General features: G+C 45.6%; 1 protein-coding gene across 1 annotated transcript in view; it reads left to right on the top strand.

Annotated features, from left to right (window-relative positions):
- LOC126981068 (solute carrier family 22 member 7-like) overlaps nucleotides 1-15,321 on the top strand; it is a 21,324-nt gene extending 6,003 nt beyond the window's left edge. Inside the window, exons 2-13 of the mRNA XM_050831748.1 lie at nucleotides 2,738-2,923; nucleotides 3,881-4,055; nucleotides 4,445-4,556; nucleotides 5,834-5,937; nucleotides 6,557-6,711; nucleotides 7,474-7,642; nucleotides 8,399-8,546; nucleotides 10,254-10,339; nucleotides 11,121-11,377; nucleotides 11,578-11,762; nucleotides 13,634-13,803; nucleotides 14,323-15,321. Of these exons, the coding sequence (XP_050687705.1) occupies nucleotides 2,738-2,923; nucleotides 3,881-4,055; nucleotides 4,445-4,556; nucleotides 5,834-5,937; nucleotides 6,557-6,711; nucleotides 7,474-7,642; nucleotides 8,399-8,546; nucleotides 10,254-10,339; nucleotides 11,121-11,377; nucleotides 11,578-11,762; nucleotides 13,634-13,803; nucleotides 14,323-14,365 (1,790 nt within the window). The 3' untranslated portion in view covers nucleotides 14,366-15,321. The remainder of the gene's footprint in view (nucleotides 1-2,737; nucleotides 2,924-3,880; nucleotides 4,056-4,444; nucleotides 4,557-5,833; nucleotides 5,938-6,556; nucleotides 6,712-7,473; nucleotides 7,643-8,398; nucleotides 8,547-10,253; nucleotides 10,340-11,120; nucleotides 11,378-11,577; nucleotides 11,763-13,633; nucleotides 13,804-14,322) is intronic.
- Nucleotides 15,322-16,357: the final 1,036 nt, after the last annotated feature.

Below are 16,357 nucleotides of genomic sequence, written 5' to 3'. Positions count from 1 at the left end.
AAGAAGAGGAGGAGGAGGGAAGGACTTAAGTGGAGGGTAAGTGGAGGGGAGATAGAGAAAAAAAGGAGTCAGGATTGGAAGGACCTGCATGGAAAGAAAAAAAAAAGAGATAGGGGAACACGAGAGAGAGAGAGAGAGAGAGAGAGAGAGAGAGAGAGAGAGAGAGAGAGAGAGAGAGAGAGAGAGAGAGAGAGAGAGAGAGAGAGAGAGAGAGAGAGAGAGAGAGTAATGTTGATAAATTGGAAAAATGGGATATCTAGTGAAGAGGAATGTTTGAAGGTTAACACACACACACACACACACACACACACACACACACACACACACACACACACACACACACACTAAAAAACACGCGCCCACGCACGCACACACACACACTTTCCCATGCAACCATTGTACGGGCCGGCTCGTGAGAACCAAACCTTCCTCTCATTATTATCTTACACACACACACACACACACACACACACACACACACACACACACACACACACAGCTCCGGTAGCTCAGTGGTTAAAACTGCGTTACCAGGCCGGGATTTTTCGTTGATAAGCAGCGGTTACTGTCCCCCCTTGAGCATAAGGGGATGGGGGGGTGTTCCGTGGAGGGCCTATTAGTACACAGAGATCGACTATAATGAGGCGTGCTCTAATTTTTTTCTTAGTTGCTGCCTGTAGTGCCGGTAGACTCTCTTGAGGGGCCTCTTGGTCGGCCCCAGCCCGTTAGTGGCGCAGGCGAATTATTATATTTATAGTGCCTGCCGTGATGTGTGACTCTTGCTTGGCTCATGCTGCCCCCGGTGCTCCTCTTGAAGGAAGCCGCTAAAGCCAGGGTTGATTGCAGGTCTGGGCAGCATGGGGGTGATCTTCCGTCACTCGCTCATGGTTTGAAAAATCAGTGTGTTTCAGTGGGACTCAACCTTGGTCCACGGGCCCACCACGCCCGCACGCCGACCACTCGGCCACTGCCTCCCCGTGAGGATATTTGCTGGCGAAGACGAGTCCAGCTCGTGATCTGGCCGTGGTGAATTACACACACACACACACACACACACACACACACACACACACACACACACACACACACACACACACACACACACACATACACGCTCGCGCGCGCGCGCACATGTATACATAAAAAAACACGTTCACCCGCTCTACACACGTACACACACTTGCACACATATACACACACAGGTGTACGTAAGGTTCAGTAAGTAATTAACGCTGTTTTATTGATTGCTACACCTGAAATAATATCAGCAGAGCACTTACAGCACCAATACTTCCTGTAAGCTACAGCTCCTCTCATCATTATTGTTGCACTTCATTATTCATCTTCATACATCGCCAATATTCTCATACATGTCGCGGCTTACACACACACGTTTGATAAGGCTTTCGTATCGGCTGTGTTGGTATTTCCTGGCAGGCTGTTTTATGATCCTGACGACAGTTTGGCAAGACTTCTGCGCCCCATGGACCTGAAAAACACTCAAGAAAAACCGACTAATCTCCCCTGTGGCCTTGGGAAAATTATTGTGAGGGCCGAAAGCGTATGGGAAAAAGTTCCTAGAAAACACCTCCACTTGTTACTGCACTAATATTGTTCTTCAAGGCCCCTCTTAGTACTCAGGAAAGTAATTGATCCCTTCATTGTGTTGACGGGAGGGTGAAGTAATTACCTTTGTGCCGACGACAGGTAAAAACAATCAACAATGAGGTGATGAGAGGTAGAACGTGATCAACCCGGAGGCGACAAAAAGCGAAAGTAATTAACCTTGAGCGGACGGGATGTTGAAAAATAATGAAACGAAGATGACAAGTGGAAAACAAATATGAATTGCGTTATGTGCTGACGAGATATGAAGACTGACGCACCTTTACCTGTCCCTGATTGGATTTTCACCTTACCTTTCCTTACCTACCTGTGTGTACCTCTCTACTAATAATGAACAAGGAGCTAATAAGTAGAAAGAAATATAAATGTCGTTATGAGCCGGTGAGAGATGAGGAATAACACACCTTTACCTGTTCTTAAGAGGCTTTTCACCTTACCTTTCCTTTCCTTACCTTCCTGTGCTTACCTCTCTACTATTAATTAATGAACATGGAGCTGATAAGTGGATAAAAATATGAACGTTCTTACCAGCTAATGAGAGAAAAAATAACGCCCCTTTACCTGTTCTTGATTGATTTTTCACTTACCTTTCCTTTCCTACCTTCCTGTGTGTACCTCTCTTCTAATAATGAACAAAGAGCTGATAAGTGGAGAAAAAAAAGGTATAAATGTCGTTATGAGCCGGTGAGAGATGAAGAATAGCACACCTTTACCTGTTCTTGAGTGGCTTTTCACCTTACCTTTCCTATCCTGCCTTGCTCTCCTTACCTAACAAGAATCCTTTTATAACCCATTCCTTTCTTTCATTTATACAGAGGAAAAAAAAGAAATAGAAGAAGAAGAAGGAGAAAGAAACACAGGAATCCTTTTATAACTCCTTTTTTTATCTTTCATTTGCACAGAGAAGGAGAAGAAGGATGAAGAGGAGACATAGGAATCCTTTTACATTGTTTTTCTTTCTTTAATTTGCACATCAGAGAAGAAGGAGGATGAAGGAAAACAAGCAGAAGTACTTTTAAAACACATCTTGCTTTCCATGTGCACAGAGAAGAAGGAAGAGGAGGAGACACAAGAATCATTTAATTACCAGGGATTTTTTTCACCTATACAGAGAAGGAGAAGAATGAGAAGAAGGAAGGGAAGGAGGATGGGGAGAGAGAGGAACCACAACCACCCTCACCAGCAGCACCGGCAGCAGAAGGGGCAAGAGGCAAAGCTCCCGACGACTTCGATGCCATCCTGACGAACTTGGGAACCGGGAAATTTAACATACTCTGTTACATCGCCATCGCCTACTGTACGTTTAACCCTGCTTACTTACCCCTTCTATAACAGCAGTAGAAGCAGCGAAGGCAAGGAAGAGAAGTAGAAAGGGGAAAACTAAACAAAAAAGGCAGTTAATCGCTAGTCCTGTGAATGGATGATAGTTACAGTAGTACACGACTTCTCTTTATGTGAAATTATTTGATTATTTAGGTTATTATTTTTAGTGAAGACAACACAAATAGCTTTAGCCAATCAGCAAAGACTCCAAAAAGGGAACTTGTCTTTAATGTCATATGAAGTCGTTTGATAGTTTAGAAGAGAGGGTCGAATTCTCCTTATTATTTTGCAAGTTTATATGTGTGTGGAGCGTAGATAATTTGGGCTAAGTCTCCCCAAGTCTCACCCCTCACCCCTCACCCCTCCTCCTCTTCATCTCCTTTCTCATTTTTCCCCCCTTTCTCTCCTTCCGTCTTCCTTCTCTTTCTCTCTTCTCTCTTCTTATCCTCTCCTGTTCTCTTATCCGTCTCATTCTTCCCTTCCTTCCATGATCTCCCTTCCTTACTTACCATCTACTCTCCCCTTCTCCCTTTATTCTCCTCCTTTTTTTCCTTTTCTCCATTCTTCTCCCTTCCTCTCCTCCTCCCTTCTTCCTTCTCTTTCTTTCTTCTCTCTTCTTATACTCTCCTGTTCTCTCATTCCTCTTATTCCTCCCTTCCTTACTTACCATCTACTCTCCCCTTCTCCTTTTCTTCTCCTGCTTTTTTTCCTTCTCTCCATTCTTCTCCCTTCGTTTCTTCTCCTCCATCTCTTCTCCTCCCTTTCCTCCCTTCACGCCCTCCACTCACTTCCTCTTCCTCTCTTCCTTTCTTCTCCCTTCGTTTCCTCTCCTTTTCTTCTCCTCCCTTACCATCTACCTTCCTCATCTCACCCTTCACCCTCCCTCCATTTACCCCTACCCCCTCCACCCCCTCACCCCCTCCACCCACAGGGAACACCGTACTCCCATACCACACGTTGGCGGGGGCGTTCCTGTCACCCAGCGTCCCTTACACCTGCCGCGCCCCCCCTGACGCCCTCACTCCCACCCTCAGCCTCCCCACCAGCGCCGCCAACAGGAACTCCACCGTGTACGCTACAGACGAAGGCACTGCAGAACTTTACGAGTAAGTAGAAGTCGAGAGAGAGAGAGAGAGAGAGAGAGAGAGAGAGAGAGAGAGAGAGAGAGAGAGAGAGAGAGAGAGAGAGAGAGAGAGAGAGAGAGAGAGAGAGAGAGAGAGAGAGCAAAACATAGATGGATAGATAGATAGATAGACATAAATAGATAGATAGACAGATAGATAAAGACTGATGGACTTCTAAAAATATAATAGACAATAAATTAGATGGGATATGAAGGCCAAATTTGGATACACATGGCTCAACACACACACACACACACACACACACACACACACACACGCACACACTACCACCAGCACCCCACCACCACCACCACCACCACTACTACTACGACCATCACCACCACCACCACCACCTCTCTCTCCCCCTTCAGCAACTCCTGCAGCTACCTGAAGGAAAACCACGTGACAGGTAAAGTGGAGGAGGTGGCTTGTACCGAGTGGGACTTCGATAACTCCACCTTCGCGTCCACCATTACTTCAGAGGTGAGTGGAGGTGGTCGGGCGGGGGGAAAGTAGAGGGAGAGAGGGGGGGAGGAGGGGGATGTAGTTAGTGTATAGGGAGGTGAGGAAAGGAGGTCAAGGGAGAAGAGGAGACACATTCACCATACAAGGAAAGAAAGAAGGGAAGAAGGAAGGAAAGAAAGAAAGAAAAAAGGAAAGAAAGAAAGAAGGAAGGAAAGAAAAAGATAGAAAAAAGGAAAGAGAGAAAGAAAAAGAAAGAAAAGAAATGAAAAAAATGGGAGAATGGGTAGATAAGAAAGGGAACGAAAAAGAAAGAAAGAAAGAAAAAAAGAAAGAAAGGGATGGAGAGAGGGAGTGAAACCTTGCCTGGATAAAAAAAAATATATATATACCTAAATCAAAGGAGGAATGAGAGAAAGAAAGATAGACTCCTATACTAATTAATTAAAGAGAGGAAGAGAAGGGTAGGTAAGGATAAGTCGAGAGAAGGGGGGGAGGGAGGAAGAAAGAGAAACCTTGTCAAAATGAAAATAAAAAACGTAGATGCAGCGAGAGAGGAAAGTGAAAAGAATGTTGCAGTGATGAAAATGAAAAGGAAGATGATGGTGTAGGTACGTTAGAAAAGGGTAGAAGGGAAGGGTAGGACTAGGAGGAAGTGAGAGAAACCTTGTCTAGATAAAAAGAAGATGCAGTTGACTCGAGACGGGAGTAATAAAGAGAGGTTGCTATGCTAGAATAAGGAGATGAGGGGAGGGGCAGGAAAGGGTACAAGAGATGGGTAGGAAAGATGTATGGACGAGAAAGCTTACCCAAACCTCTTCTTCTTCCTCTTCCTCCTCCTTCTTCTTCCCTTCCTCCCTCTCTTCTTTTCCGCCTTCCTTCTTACTTTTTCCTTATATCTCCTTTCTTCCTTCTTTTTTCCCTCTCTCCTTCCTCCTTCGTTCCTCATTTTTCCATTGTCCTTCCTTTTTCCTTCCTCCTTCCTTTCCTCCACCTTTCCTCCACCTTTCCTCCACCTCCCTCTTTTTTTCTTCCTTTCCTCCACTTTTTTCTTCCTCTCCTTCCTCCTTCCTTTCTCCTTCCATCACTCTCCTTCCCCGAATCTCATATCTCTTCCCTCTCTCCTTCCTCCTCTTTCCTTTCTCCTTCTCTTTTATTCCTCTTTCCACCTTTCATATTCCTCCACGTTCCTATCTCCTCCTTTCTCCTCCCTCCTACTCCTCTTTCTTTTCTTCTTCCTCCTCCATCTTACATTTTTCTTACCTCCTTCCTCCTCTCTCTCTCTCTCCTCCTTGTAGTTCAGTCTCGTGTGTAACTACAAGTACCTGAGGGCGGCGCATCAGAGCATCTACATGGGCGGGATGCTGGTGGGGGCGCTCTTCAACGGCTTCCTCGCTGACAGGTGGGTGTGTAGGGGAGGGGCAGGGGTTTTGGGAGACGGGGGGAAAGGGGGTTTAAATGTGTAGGGGGATGGTGGGGGGGGGTTGTGTGTGTGGAGGAGAGGGGTTGTGTGTGTTTGTATATGTGGGTAGGGGTGTTGTTTTGGGGGTGGGGGGTGGGGGGGTGTACGAAAGAGGGGTTGTGGGTGTGGGTATTGGGAGGTTCTATCTGTTTACGTGTTTTTGAATGCATGTTCCTGTTGTTTTTAATGTTTTCGTATAATTATTCACGTAAGAAAGTTTTAACCTACTATTACTACTTCTACTATACTACTACTACTACTACTACTACTACTACTACTACTACAATTAAACGTTGCCAGATTGTTGTACTCAGCCTCTTATATTTACCAACTTCCGACCCCAAATCTGTCTCCTGGTCCCCAATAACGAGATTCATTTATATTTATCGTTAAAATAATTAATTCCTGATGTTTCTTGGCAATAGTTAGGCGTCAGAAACCGGTAAATACTAAGCTCTGAGTACGAGAATCTGGCAATGGTGACTGTACTATTTCCACTCCTCCTTCTACTACTGCTACTACTACTATTACTACTCCTACTCCGCCGCCTCTCCTTCAGGTTCGGCCGCTGGACCATGATCGCCATCTCCACCGTCTCCTACACCATCCTGGCCCTGGGCTCAGCGTGGCTCCCCTCCATGGCCCTGCTGCTCCCCGCTCGCTTCCTCCTCGGCTCCATGCACCCCACCTCCCTCATGACCGGCTACATACTGGGTGAGTGAACTTCAACGTTGCCAGATTGTCGTACTCTGCCTCTAATGTTTGCCGATTTCCGACCCCAAAACCGCTTTCATCACCCAAATAACTCCCTTCATATATGGTTATCGTTTAAATGGTAAATTATTGGTGCTTCTTGGCAACAGTTATGGGCCAGAAACCGGTAAATACGAGGCTCTGAGTACGATAATCTGGCAACTGTGATGAACTTGAGGTAGTGATGGCCGCGAGGGGAAAGAGTGTAGGAGGGATGGGTGGTGAGGAGTCGTGGTGGAGAGAGGATGTGTTGGGTGTTATTGTAGTGGTGGGTCGGTCTTGTGTTGTTAGGGTTTCGGTTACGTAGGAAGGGGCAGTTTAAGAAGTGGAGGTTGGTGTGTTTAAACTTTTTTTTCTTCCCCTTGTTAGTTTTCGTATAGGCTTTAGGTGTTAGTGTGTGTCCTTTGGTGCGCCTGATAATGGTAGGTTTGCTTTAGTTAGATAGACAGACAGATAGATAGATAAATAAACACACACACACACACACACACACACACACACAAAGATCTTTCTCAATCTGTAATGTCCGTGGGAACCCAAATTTCCCCTCTGCATCCCCCCCCCCCCCAACACACACACACACACACACACACACACACGCACGCACGCATCTCCCTTTGTCCATTTTACTCTCACATACACGCTAACCCCCCCCCCCCTCTCCCTCCTTCCCCTTCCTCCCCGTTGTCTCCCCTTTCACTCACCTCCCCTTCCCCTCACCAGTGATGGAGATGACGGAGATGAGGCGCCGCTCCATGATGGGGATGGTGACGCTCAACTTCTGGTCGGTGGGCACGACGTTCTGGGGTCTGTGGGCGTACCTGGAGAGGGACTGGCGCTTCCTGCAGACCTACGTGTCGCTCTTCTGCCCGCTCTTCCTGCCGGCCCTCCTGTGCGTGGCGGTGTGGTATTGTTGTTGTTGTTGTTGTGATTTACTTATTTTACTCCTCTGCTCCTTTGTTTCTATCCGTTGTTGTTTTTTCTACGCCTATGAAGCCGATAGACTTTCTCGATGGGACCTAGTGGTCGGCCCCAGCCCGTTATGACACAGGCAAGTGCTTATAGAGGCGCCATCTTGCTTGGCTCACACTGCCACCGGAGCTCATTTTTTACACTCTTTTTGAGGGAATCTAGAGTCCGGGTTGATAGGTGGTATTCAGGACAGCATGTGTGCAGGCCACTCGGCGATGCCTGAAAAATTACCAGCTTGTTTGTACCGGCGGGCGAAATACGAACCTGGGTTCTCTTGGACGCCGCGCTCGCACGCTGACCACTCAGCCACCGCCTTCCCTGCTTGTATACAGTTGTAATTGCTCTTCTGATTGTTATTTTTCTTTAGCTGATTTCCTTATTATATTCAAATATCTTTCCTGTCTTCTGTCAGTTAAGTTCTTTTCCCATTTTGCAGTTTACTATTCATTGGTCTCTATTTATACCTGTATATAGTGGACGCTCACAGATGCAGCTTTCTTTTTACTCAAACATCTATATAGAAACGTTAAGTCAAAAGAACATTATATTGACTCCGTTAGATCACTACTTTCTCCATCACACACGTACCCTCCTCCTTTCCCTTCCCTCCCCCCTCCCCACCACCACCACCACCAACAACAACAACAACACCTCACGTTCCTCCTCCCCGCGGCAGGTTCCTGAAGGAGTCGCCGCGGTGGCTGGTGGTGACGGGCCGACACCAAAAAGCTCTCTCGGTGCTGCAGCTCGCCGCCAAGTACAACGGGACCAAGCTGCCGCCCACCGAGGACCTGCTGATCCTGATGAAGAAGGTGCAGGAGCAGGTAAGCAAAGGGCGTGCATGGGGGAGGTGGCGGGGAGGAGAGAGGAAAGGAAAGGACTGGTGGAAGGGGAATAGGAAGAGGGGTGAAGGGAATAGGTAGGGGAGGCAAGGGAGGATTGGAGGAAAGGGGATAAGAAGGGAAGTGAGGGGAAGGTGAATAGGGAGGAGAGAAAGGAAAAATGGTAGGGGAGGGAGAGGAATAGTCAGGAGATGGATGGGAGTGGGAAGGTGGTGGGGAAAGACTAGAGAAAGGTGAGTGGGGCGGGGAGGAAGGTAATAGGGAAAAACTGGCACAGGGGGAAGAGAAAGGGGAATAAGGAAAAGAGGGAGGTGAGTTAGGGATATAGAGAGAAAAGTAAAGGGAATAGGAATGAAGGGAGGGAGGGGTCGAGTAAAGGGAGGGAGGGGAGCAGGGAGCAGAGGAAGGAGAATACGGAGAGGAGAGAGGGGAAGAGGAAAGGAGGGAAAAGGAAGGCAGAATGTGAAATGAAATGAGTGCCGTGGTTTGGGATGGAGAGGATTGCGGGATGGTGGAGAGGGAAAGGAGATGGAGAGGAAAAGAAAACGAACGGGAATAAGGATAAGGGAAGGAATAAGGGAGAGTTAGGGTCGTATTACAAGTCGAATTCTTGAAGTTTCGCGTCCCTACAGAGTTCAACTTAGGGGCTGTATTACAAGTCGAATTCTTGAAGTTTCGCGTCCCTACAGAGTTCGATTTAGGGGCTGTATTACAAGTCGAATTCTTGAAGTTTCGGGTCCCTACAGAGTTCGACTTAGGGGCTGTATTACAAGTCGAATTCTTGAAGTTTCGGGTCCCTACAGAGTTCGACTTAGGGGCTGTATTACAAGTCGAATTCTTGAAGTTTCGGGTCCCTACAGAGTTCAACTTAGGGGCTGTATTACAAGTCGAATTCTTGAAGTTTCGGGTCCCTACAGAGTTCAACTTAGGGGTTGTATTACAAGTCGAATTCTTGAAGTTTCGCGTCCCTACAGAGTTCGATTTAGGGGCTGTATTACAAGTCGAATTCTTGAAGTTTCGCGTCCCTACAGAGTTCGATTTAGGGGCTGTATTACAAGTCGAATTCTTGAAGTTTCGCGTCCCTACAGAGTTCAACTTAGGGGCTGTATTACAAGTCGAATTCTTGAAGTTTCGCGTCCCTACAGAGTTCAACTTAGGGGCTGTATTACAAGTCGAATTCTTGAAGTTTCGCGTCCCTACAGAGTTCAACTTAGGGGCTGTATTACAAGTCGAATTCTTGAAGTTTCGGGTCCCTACAGAGTTCGATTTAGGGGCTGTATTACAAGTCGAATTCTTGAAGTTTCGGGTCCCTACAGAGTTCGACTTAGGGGTTGTATTACAAGTCGAATTCTTGAAGTTTCGGGTCCCTACAGAGTCCGGGGTGAATAACTCTGTATGAACCCGAAACTTCTCGGATTTGACTTGTAATGCGGCCCTAAGGAAGAAACGAAGAGATTATTTATTTATTTTTTTTTTTTTTTACAGCAAAGGAGACAGCTCAAGGGCACAAAAAAGTAAACATTAATAAAAAAAAGCCCGCTACTCGCTGCTCCTAAAAAGAATATCATAATCACTACTAGCCCTATCATTATTTATTGCTATTACTATCATCACCATTATCACTATCACTGTTATTACTACTTTCATTTTTCTACAATTGCTATCATCCTCTTCTCATTTCCCCGCCAGTCGACGTGCAGCAGGGAGGAGGCTGCGGCGCGGGCGAGCACTCCCCTAACCAAGCGGGTGATGAAGCAGGTGACCATCTTGTTCAGGTGAGGCCAGGTGACACAGGTAGGCAACAGGTAAACCGTCCTTATCAGTGAACTTTGCAGTGTCCATCACGGGAGCCGCTGAGTAATGTAAACGTGGCTGGCCGTGTCCGTAGAGTTTACCGCGTCACTGCCTAGTTAACGCTTCGTCCGTAACCCGCTGTTTGTCTTGTAGGCGTTGGAAATTTGGTGCATTCTTGTGGAACTTTTGCTGGAAACCCTTCTGTTGATCACCCTGCTGGTGCTAAACGTGACAAGGCATTTCCGGAGACTTTATGATGCTGAATGAGATGAAAACATTTTACATAAGAACATAAGAACAGGGCATTTCCAGAGACTTTATGATGTTGAATGAGATGAAACATTTTACCGAAGAACATAAGAGCAGGGCATTTCCAGAGACTTTATGATGTTGAATGAGATGAAAACATTTTACATAAGAACATAAGAACAGGGCATTTCCAGAGACTTTCGGATCTATTCTTGACTTTGTATTCTCCATCCTTTCTCTCTCCCCTCCCTCATCTCTTCCTCTGTACCTGCCGTTTTATTTATTATAGTCATTTCTCTTTCCTGTCTTCTGTAAGTTAAGTTGCTATATATATAGTTATTGTTTGTGGTGGTAGTGTTGTTGTTGTTGTTGTTATGATTTAGTTTTTACTTTTACTGTCTCAAAAACCCTCACATAGAATGACACTTATGTATATATAAAACGTGGTACATCTATCAACATTTCTTACCCTCCCTCACGCCGACTCCTCATCACCCCCCTCGCCTTCCTCAGCACACGCAAGCTAGCCCTCATCACCGTTACCATGTGCATCACCTACCTCGTGGTCGCTATGGTCTTCTTCGGCCTCACACTCGGGGCCTCGTCGCTCGGGGTCAATCCCTTCGTCTACATGATCATCTCCGGCCTGGTGGAGACTCCGAGCGTCGTTACCGTCTTTCTCGTCGAGTACTTCGGCCGCAAGAAGACTGGCGTTGGCACCTTCTCCCTCTGTGCCGTTGCGCTTCTTAGTCAACCATTGATTCCGAAGAGTAAGTGTGTGAGGGTGAAGCGTAGAGCGTGGAAACTGTCCGCTCTCCTTTCTTCTCCTATCTCCATTCTCCTTCTGTGTACCTTTCTAAATGAGTGTACCAAGCAAAAGACATCAAATAGTCCTTCTGGCCCCGTACAAAGGCCCCATTTCATCTCGTTTCTATATACGTGTTCCTCATATCCTCTGGTTCTCCTCCAGGTCTCATGTGGCTGTCCATAACGCTGGTGAGCATCGGGAAGTTCTTCTCCTCTTGTGCTTTCGGTGTCTTGTTCCTCTACTCCTCCGAGCTGTACCCGACGGAGATCAGGACGCAGGGGATGAGCGCGGGCATGATGTCCTCTCGCGTGGGGGGCTTCATCGCGCCCTTCATCATAAGTGCCCTGGTGAGAGAGAGAGAGAGAGAGAGAGAGAGAGAAAAGAAAAGGAAAAAGAAAAAGGAAAAAGGAAAAAAAGAGGAAAAAAGAAAAAAAGAGGAAAAAAGAAAAAAAGAGGAAAAAAAGAGGAAAAAGAGGGATAAAAGAGGGGAAAAAGAGGAAAAAGAGGAAAAAAGAGGAAAAAAGAGCAAAGAGAGAGAGAGAGAGAGAGAGTCTTTTTTTTCTCTCTCTTTCCCTCGCTCTGCCTCTCTCTCTCTCCCTCTCAGCCTAGAGTCGAGAGCTGCACTGAGGCGAATAATAAGCCTCTCGGCAGGACATATCGCTCTTTTTTTTCTCTTCTTCCTTCCAGTCTTTTTTTCTTCTTTTTTCTTCACTTAATTTCTCTCTCAGTTTTCCTTGACTACCGGCATTTATTTATTTTTATTTTTTGCATCTTTTTCATACGTATATAAGATCTGATTTACTTTGGTCCTCATTCTACAGCTAAAAAAAAAAGTAAAGGAGTAAAAAAAATTCAGTTGGAGATTCAGAGATGGCTAGATAGATAGATAGATAGATAGTCAGACATAGATAGATAGATATATAGATAGATAGACAGATAGACAGATAGACAGATAGATAGATTCAGTTAGGTTTACATTCTTCTGACGCTTAAAATAAAGGGAAAATAACTTAAAAATCACTAAAGTTTACGTTCTTCTGCTTAAATTGTGTTTCTTGCTTTGAGTTATAATTTTATGAGTGCCTTTATAAGTGGCAGTGTTGGGGCAGTTAGTCTATAAAGGTGTAGGGTTAAGGATACGAGCTTGTGTAGATAGGTGAGCTGAGGGTGAGGACGGTGGTGTTGGTGGTGGTAGAGGTGGTGGTGTGGTGGTGGTGGTGAGGATACAGGTGGTGGTGGTGGTAGAGGTGATGGTGGTCCGTGCGAGGTGTTGGTGGTATATGATGTTTTGAAAAGAGAAAATGACGAAGGACTCAAGTTTGGTTTACATTCTATTACTAAAGCTTCAATACAACTTACATTCTACCACTAACATAGGTACAACACATCCTCTTACATTCTACTGATGCTTAATTGAAAGAGTAAACTAACTAGACTCAATTTACGAAGGACTCAAGTTTGGTTTACATTCTACTGCATAATTAAAAGGAGAAAATTACCTAAGCTTCAATACAACTTACATTCTACCACTAAAATAGATACAACACATCCTCTTACATTCTTCTGATGCTTAATTGAAAGAGTAAACTAACTAGACTCAATTTACGAAGGACTCAAGTTTGGTTTACATTCTACTGCATAATTAAGAGGAGAAAATTACCAAAGCTTCAATACAACTTACATTCTACCACTAAAATAGATACAACACATCCTCTTACATTCTTCTGATGCTTAATTGAAAGACTCAAGTTTGGTTTACATTCTACTGCATAATTAAGAAGAGAAAATTACTAAAGCTTCAATACAACTTACATTCTACCACTAACATAGGTACAACACATCCGTTTACATCCTCCTTCTGCTTCATTAAAAGGAGAAAAATGGCTAATGACTCAATCTGGTTTACATTCTACCGCTGAAGAGGGTCAAACATCCCCAAACATCCTCCTACAGAGACTCAATTTCACTTTACATTCTACCACTAAAGAAAGCCAAACACATCCTCCTCCACCTTCCTCCATCCTTCACATCCTCCTACGCCCTCCTACATACTCACTTTACCTCACTTCCTACCACCAAAGAAAGCCAAACACATCCTTCACCTTCCTCCATCCTCCACAACCTCCTACATCCTCCTCTTACATAGACTCAGTTCGGTTTACATCCTATCGCTGAAGGAGGCCCAACACATCCTTTTCCATCTTCCTCCATCCTTCAGGAGACGAACCATCCTTGGGGCATCTCGGTGGTGTTCGGCCTGGCCTCCGCCGTGGCTGCCGTGTCCTTCTGGCCGCTGTGGGAGACCAAGGACGCGCTATTACCGGACACCGTGGCCCAGCTTGAGGCTCTCGACGTCCACAGCAAGCCTGGCAAGGAAGACGCAGCGAAGTAAGGGACGGGGGAAGGAGGGGTGACTGCAGGAGGCTTCTTTTTTTTTTTTTCCTTGGTCTTGTTCATTTGTTATATTTTTTAGCCAGTTGTTCTTGTTTGTCTAGTTTTTGTTGTTGTTTATCCTTTTATTTTGCCTCTCTGTTTTCTATTATTATGTTGTTGTTGTTATTTCCTGCTACTTCACCTTTTCTTTTTTATTTCTTGTTATTCTTCAGCTCTTACGCAACTTCCAGTCCCTTATCTACCTCCTCTTCCTCCTCCTCCTACTACTACTCTTTTCGTTCTTCAGCCACGCCACAACCTTCTCTCCTTTCTCCTCCTCCTCCTCCTCCTCCTCCTCCTCCTCCTCCTCCTCCTCCTCCTTTCGTTCTTCAGCCACGCCACAACCTTCTCGCCCTTCTCCTCCTCCTCCTCCTTTCGTTCTTCAGCCACGCCACAACCTTCTCTCCCTCCTCCTCCTCCTCCTCCTCCTGATCGTCATTCCTTGTTTACTCATCCTCACCTCTCCTTCACCAGGCAGGGCAAAACAAATGGAGGAGAGAAAATCACGCCCTGCTGACCTGCCCAAACTGGTGACCTGTCTTGACCGTGGTGACCTCCCCCCGTCCCCTCCTCCCCCTCCTTGGTGCTGGTGCCGATGCAGAAGAGGGGAGAATAGATGGTGAGGAGGGAGAGAATTGAGGAAGGGAGGGAGGTGGGAGAAGAATGGAGGAAAGGTGGAGGAGTGGAAACGAAGGGAGAAGAAAGGGGTGAAGAGAGGGAAGGGGGATTATGGAAGGAAAGGAAAGGAGGAAATGAGAAGGAGAGAAGAAGAAAGGGAGAGAAGAAGGAAAAAGGGAGAAGAAGGGAGAAGGGTAAAGTAGATGATAAGGAAGGGAGATCATGGAAGGAAGGGAGGAAGGGATGAGAGACTAGATGGGAGAAGAAGGGAGAAAAGGAGGCTTGGAAAAGAAAGGAGAAGAAGAAGGAAAAAAAAGAAAAGGAGAGGAAGGGAGAAGGATGAGAGGGATAAGAGAACAGGAGGGGGATGAATGGAAAAGAGAAGATGGAGGAGAAAAGTGAGAAGAGAAGGAAGAAGAAAGGGAAGAATGAGAGGAATGAGAGAACAGGAATGGGAAGAAGAGAATAGAGAAAATGAAGGAGAGGAGAAAGAAAAGAAGAGAAGAAGAAACAGTAAGCCAGGTCCAGCAGCGTCGCCAACACACTCAAAGATTAGGCAATTATTTTTAAAGACATGATTTTTTTTACAAGACAGTCCGATTTTTTTTTTACTGAGCGCGCGTTTGTTCCAATAATTATTTTTTACGCGTGTTGTGATGTGCTTTATTTTGACCGATGTTGTACAGTACTATACTAAGCGTCTCGATATTCTCACGTATTCTTTATTTTATTTATGTATCTATCTAGTTGTTTGTCTGTTTATCTATCTATCTATCTACTTATCTGTGTCTGTATGTCTGCCTGTCGGTCTATATGTTTACCTCTCAACTCAGATAAATACATTGTTTGTACGTAGTTTTGTTTTATTTAAGTTTTGCATTGAGTGATTATTTCCACATTTTGTTTACTTTATTGATTCATATTCGTGTCCATTTAAAGTTATGTTACGCCGCCCCCCATAACCCCCCCCCCCCCCTTGAGCCAGCCAGGGGGATGGGGTGTGTGGTGTGTGAGGTCCTGACAGTACCCAGAGATCAACGATAAAGAGCACTTGTTCATGTCGGGAGGGGTACTTGCTGGCGATTACGAGTCCAACACGTGATCAGGCCATGGTGAATCTCTCACACACACACACACACACACACACACACACGCTCACACACACACACACACTCACACACTCACACACACACACACACATTACGTCAATTTAGTTCTCTTCCTGGAATTCGTGTAAACAAACATCATTTGACACAAACACTGACTGTAAACACATTCTCTCTCTCTCTCTCTCTCTCTCTCTCTCTCTCTCTCTCTCTCTCTCTCCTTTTCAACGTCATCATTACTCGGTATCAGTTTTCTCTTCGTTTGGAATATTAATTACATCATGACGGCCAAGGTTACAAGTACGCCGGTGTCCGTGGGGGCCTACAAGAGGGAGCCAGGTGAGACAGGTTAATTAGAAAGGTAAAGAGAGCCCGGCACAGGTGAGCCTCCCCAGAAATACCTGGCAGTTCCCCAACCCACTGCCAAACGTACGATAAAGCCACACACATGCATTCCAAGCCATTTTTACCCTTCTATTGACACCACACAGCCATTGCAAACCCTCAGATAAGATATATAATAGTTGCTTAATACATTTCCCAGGTGACATAAGATATAAGGATAATCGTATTCTAAAATTCAACCCCCTGCCAGACGTATGAAAAAAGAAGCATTCCAAGCCATTTTTACCTTCCTACAGACGACACAGCCATAACAGGACCTCAGATAAGACATATAAATCTTACTTAATACACAGAGAGAAGGAAAAGAGAAAGACAGAAGGAAAGGGACATATTAAAGCCATGTTCTTGAGCATTCCGGAGGCGCCCAAGCACTCACCTAT

This window comes from Eriocheir sinensis, chromosome 4 (genome assembly GCF_024679095.1).
Source record: "Eriocheir sinensis breed Jianghai 21 chromosome 4, ASM2467909v1, whole genome shotgun sequence".
NCBI classification, from domain to species: domain Eukaryota; kingdom Metazoa; phylum Arthropoda; class Malacostraca; order Decapoda; family Varunidae; genus Eriocheir; species Eriocheir sinensis.
This window is presented reverse-complemented; position numbering and strand designations above follow the sequence as displayed.